At 36.3% G+C, this 5295-nt stretch overlaps 2 protein-coding genes across 3 annotated transcripts in view; one reads left to right on the plus strand and one right to left on the minus strand.

Moving 5' to 3' along the window:
* The window catches only part of LOC118736890 (ADP-ribosylation factor-like protein 3), a 61452-nt gene extending 59327 nt beyond the window's left edge, over positions 1-2125 (plus strand). Inside the window, exons 2-5 of the mRNA XM_036467015.1 lie at positions 987-1115; positions 1247-1378; positions 1453-1689; positions 1796-2125. Of these exons, the coding sequence (XP_036322908.1) occupies positions 987-1115; positions 1247-1378; positions 1453-1689; positions 1796-1834 (537 nt within the window). The 3' untranslated portion in view covers positions 1835-2125. The remainder of the gene's footprint in view (positions 1-986; positions 1116-1246; positions 1379-1452; positions 1690-1795) is intronic.
* Positions 2126-4092: 1967 nt separating this feature from the next.
* Positions 4093-5295, minus strand: part of LOC118736888 — a 22729-nt gene continuing 21526 nt past the window's right edge. For both annotated transcript variants that reach the window (XM_036467011.1, XM_036467013.1), the window contains 2 exons: positions 4604-4861; positions 4093-4368 (listed from right to left, as the gene is read on the minus strand). In XM_036467011.1, the coding sequence (XP_036322904.1) occupies positions 4288-4368; positions 4604-4861 (339 nt within the window). In that variant the 3' untranslated portion in view covers positions 4093-4287. The remainder of the gene's footprint in view (positions 4369-4603; positions 4862-5295) is intronic.

A 5295-nucleotide genomic window follows, 5' to 3' on the forward strand; every position in this document is an offset into this window, starting at 1 on the left:
GGAAAAAATCTGCCAACGCTAGTCCATACATATAAAAATATGTATGTATGTATGTATGTATGTACCTTAAACTGCATCACCAAAAACAAGTTTCGGGGTTTCCGCCGGGATTTAAAATGTATTATATTTGAAGACTTGCACCAAAATATTTCGTGATAATATTAAAATTTACGAAAAATGTTTGATGCCGGTTTTTTAACTTTTTTCAAACACTAGTTTAAGAAAAATTTTAATAACTGAGTTTTTTCGAATAAAAAAAGTTTTTTTAAAATAGTTTTTTTTTTAATAGTTTTTTTTTTAATACAAATAGTGTTTTAAATGGCAAACCTCCGGATGTGTTTCTGACAAGGAAAACAGCTTCTCATAAAAATACAATCGCTTTTCGGAGTTTGCGTAAAATGTAGGCTCCCTCTTTGTAATTGTAATTAAGAAATGGTGCCGATCAAGTGCTGAACTATTCTCGAACTAGCCCCGAACTAGTCTCGAAATTGGACGGTAAAAGTCCCGAACTAGCAGTGTTGCCCATTTGTACTACTTCTGAATTCGTCTTGGTTTACACGTGCCGGTTTACGCTAATTTTGCCCTTAACGGGAGCAAAGATGTTTACACATCAAAAATGTATATTAATGTCAATTTTTTATATCCCTTGAATAAAGCTTTTTCCTTCTTTAAAATTTGCAAATTTGTTTGTTTTTCCCAGAATTCTGTAACTAGGCATAAAAACGATTTCGTTGTTCTTGGAAACGGTGCATTTTTAATTTGTCTTGCTTCCAATATCAGAATGTAATGTTTATTACCTAATAAGGTAGATTTAGCAACTTTTCACTCTAAGCTGGCTTAAAGGCTTTATTCCCATTATTTATTTTTTAAATGTTTTTCTGATTTATTTTTTCTCTGCAGGTTTACTATTTATGTATATACACATGTATGTATCTATAAAATTTCTTTTATTATTGTATGCAGTTTTTTTGCTCTAAATATTTCAGGGTTTGTTATCTTTGTTAAGAAAACTACGCCCCAGCCCTGACAAAGAAGCCAGAATACTGTTACTTGGCCTAGATAATGCTGGCAAGACGACAATTCTGAAGCAATTGGCATCTGAAGAAATTTCAACGGTAAATTTTGTTTTGTATTAACTATTTAACGAATGATAACATTTCGATTGCAATAAGTGTGTTTGTGAACTGTTAGTGAATAATATATGTACGTGCGTACATACATATGTATGTTAACTCGTTGGCCACAGGTAACGCCAACAGCTGGTTTCAACATAAAATCCGTGGCAGCCGATGGCTTCAAGCTCAATGTCTGGGACATTGGCGGTCAGTGGAAAATACGGCCTTACTGGAAAAACTACTTTGCCAACACGGATGTATTGGTAAAAACAAATATAATAATAAACTAGTTAAAAGAAGAAATAAAAAATCAACATTTTCCACTTTTTTCGCATAGATTTACGTAATTGATTGCACCGATCGTGAACGCTTATCCGAAACTGGCCGCGAGCTCTTCGAACTACTTATGGACAATCGTCTGAAGCAGGTGCCATTGTTGGTGTTCGCCAACAAACAGGATCTACCAAATGCGCTTACCGCATCTGAGGTAGCCGAAGCGGTGCAATTAGTGCGTTTAGAAGAGCGCACCTGGCAGATAATAGGCTGTTCAGCCGTCGACGGCACTGGCATCAAAGTGAGTAGCATGCAAGAATGCAAACGAAATACGTATGTGCATGCGAGTATACTTACATATATGCGTATACGGAAAGTTTACATTGCATTGTTTTTTACCATTACAGGATGGCATGGATTGGGTCTGCAAGAACATGAAGAAATGAACAACTTCATTTCGTTTATATGTAGTAGTATGATGTACATAGCATGTATGTATGTACATACTAAGTAATATGTATGTAAGGCTATGTACTAGCTTTTGAACAAAGAAAAAGTACAGTAATCAATGGAATTTTTAATGTAGATTCTTCTAAATATGTATAAGTATTTTAGAAAGTAGATATGTATCTGCGCGTGCAGCTCATAATTTAATAAAATTTATTTGGTTTTACTCATAGGCCATTCATAATAGAAATGACTCATTACTGATTACAAAAAAACAAAACACGTGAAACTCTTTTATCAAACTAAACTGAATAGTTGTAGTGGTTGAATAGTTCTAAAAACTAAAAACATTGGCTCATAAATAATGAAATATCCTCTTCGTGGCAGGCAGAGCATATGGGGTTGTCAACTATAGCGATCACAGACAGAATGGCCAGATAGATAGAGATATAAATGGAGTAAGCACTGGTACCAATAGGCCTTTTGTGCCCTCATCAAAACCCTGCATATAGCCGTATACACTCTATAAATTTTTGAATAGATCCCGGGGGTAGGGAGTGTATATGATCTTCTCTTGACCATAGATATTCTGTGCACCTCTCTTTTCTCCGTGAAATGGACTCAGACTCCAGGAGGAGTAGGAACAGCAATACAGATCGCTTGACCAGATCCATAGCTTATGCATGTAGCCTCTTAACCTGCAATGTCCAGTCGAAATACCTATAATCATTTGTAGATAGTAGCCCCCTAGTAAGCTCTAAGCCTTACGAATACCCATGGTGTTTCAGCAATGCAGTTATCTCTGGTATCTGGTATTTTGCTTTCCGAGCGTTTCCTTTATCGTCTTAAATAGTACATACCACAAGGAAGAGATCAGGTCCTATTGGGATCAGGTAGCAGCCATTCTGGCTAACTGATCAGCTTCCTCATTTCGTTCGGTTCGACTCCCTTGTGCCCTGGTGTCCATATATGTACGTTAGATAGCATTGTCCTCAGCAAGAGCATTTAGCTTCACTATGCACTCCATAGCCAATGAATACTTGACATCGAAGAATTAGAGAGCCATAAGTGATGCCTGACTATCACTTAGTATAAGGATCCTTTCACTTCGACGACTTCTACAAAGATTAATCTCTGCGCACAGACTAATAACATCAACTTCCGCTTGGAAGATGCTTGGAAAGGTTACCAAGTGCACTGAAAGCTTCAGTCTAGTGCCATATACACCTGCCTTAATACGCCCAGAGCCATATCAGCATACCACCTTTTTGCAAGATTAAGTACTCTTTTAACCATTTCGCAGAGGGTAGCAGCGGACGCCATTTTTGAGAGTATCTTCAGGAGTTCGTCCACAACTAGACTCCACAGTAGAGGAGCATAACCTTTTGTTATCATAGACTTCGGTTTCAACAATCCTGGTATATAGTAGCCTAGCTATTTGTCTACGAATTAGAGGCTGCATATTGCGTTTCTCAAGTAGCCTCGATGGCCAAAACACCTCGCAACAGATGCATAGCTGATAATGGGTTCTATCACAGGAGTCGAAATCCATAGGATTCTGCTAGGCGGTATGCTCCAGTGTTATTGTCAAAGATCCTGCTGTTAAGGCTTTGGAGGTATTTCGTTTAATGTGAAACCTCCATAAAAGTTGTCCGTCTAGGATGATAGCACCAAAATTATTGAAATGTAGTAGTAGTAGGCGGAAGAAGATCGTTAAACTTTATCCTTTAAGTAAAGAGCACATAACTAGTCGGTGGACAGCCCATGGAAAGAGATAGATAGATAGTTGAATAAAGCACAGCATCCAGTAGGTCTATTGTGCCCATTCTGCGTATACGAATTACCAACAATATTTTATGTTATTTGCGCTTTTCTGTAAACAAATGAGTGAGAAAAGCTTATAATATGTAGGCATGTAGCTTAAATTAATCCCTTAAAGTTATTTATTGTTAACCTTACCAACCTAGGGGATAAAAGTGACGTCAACTGAACTCCATGATTGTGTTCTGTAAGCAAGTCAAAACAAATTCTCAGCACTTTCTTTGAGCACAGCCTCCGCAAAATGCCTCCGTAAACTAAACATCAAGTCTCTTGTAAGCTATAGAGATTAGTATTCAGGTCTGCCTGTGTGTCAACCCACGAAATTAAATGCAAAAACAGAATAGCAAAACTGAGCGATATGATAATTCAAATGTTAGTTACCTTTAAAATAAGCAGTTACGTAACCATAAAGTCAAAAGAATTGTTAAAATTTACATATGAATAATTTATATTTTCTTAATATTTAGCGGCTAAACATTTATTTAAAGTACGTTTAAAAACTAGCTAATATTAACTATAATTATGCAGCCACAATCAATTTGCATTCCTATCGCAGCTTTGTAGATCAACATCACATCCACAGCTTCCTTTTTTGTTGTTGTTGTAAACTTCACCTTTCCATCGCATCCATTTACAACTCATTGTGTACATATTCAGTGGTGACTTTAGCTTCGCCCTCATGGAAACCACTGCAATCGACTGGATATTTGACCTAAAATCGAATGGAAAAAGAAAGAACCACGTAATACACACATATTGACACACATATTGACACATTAGCAAGCAAGTGAAAGGCAAACATTTAAACGTATGTATGTAATCGTTATCAAAATTGTTTAACTAACTCAATAAAAAAAACCCGAAACTATGTCGCATCGCATTCTGCGAATAAAGCGAAGACGCTGCTAACTTTGCCGTATGCTTATTTATTAATTCGATGTGCTTACCTCACAGTTGTGTGGCGCATTTATCACACCAAACAATGTCCAGAACGGTGTGCCAGTTTCGGTGCTAATGAATATAGCGGCTCCCATGCTGCCGATTTTCACAATCTTCAGACTGACACCTGAAATCAGGCCACGCGCATTGCTGCCAACTGCATTTTGCTCGGGCGAATTTAGTTCACAGAATACGTAACGGTCACATTGTGGCGATTTCAAGATAAATCTGTAGGCGCGATGTACTTTGAGAACGGGCTCGATGACCTGCAGGACGACGCATAAATACATATTTATGTAGTAGTAAATAAAAAAAGTACCTACTTATTTTCAGAATGACTACAATAGGTGTAATATTTGTTATAAAAATTTCCCAGGCTTTTTTAGAATATTTCAAATTACATTAAAATTAATTTTAAGGTGAATGACACAAAAGCACATGGTTCCGGGGACTTGACCATAATCAGTCCCTTGCAAAAGTATTTTTGCATTGATTTTTTTTTATGATTTTCAAAATATTTTTCATAGTAAATTTTTGTCGTTAATTTTGTAATTGTAAATCAAAAATTCAAACTTAGGATCACTTTGCACAAAATTAAATTAACTTCAGCGAATTTTCAACAAAATTCCAAACATTTTAATCATAATGTACGAATTTTATAGTATAGAAGAAAATACACAACAACGTCAGCAAAAAAAAA

This window comes from Rhagoletis pomonella, unplaced genomic scaffold (assembly GCF_013731165.1).
Source record: "Rhagoletis pomonella isolate Grant_MI unplaced genomic scaffold, Rhpom_1.0 Rhpom_scaffold_00004, whole genome shotgun sequence".
In the NCBI taxonomy this organism is placed as follows: domain Eukaryota; kingdom Metazoa; phylum Arthropoda; class Insecta; order Diptera; family Tephritidae; genus Rhagoletis; species Rhagoletis pomonella.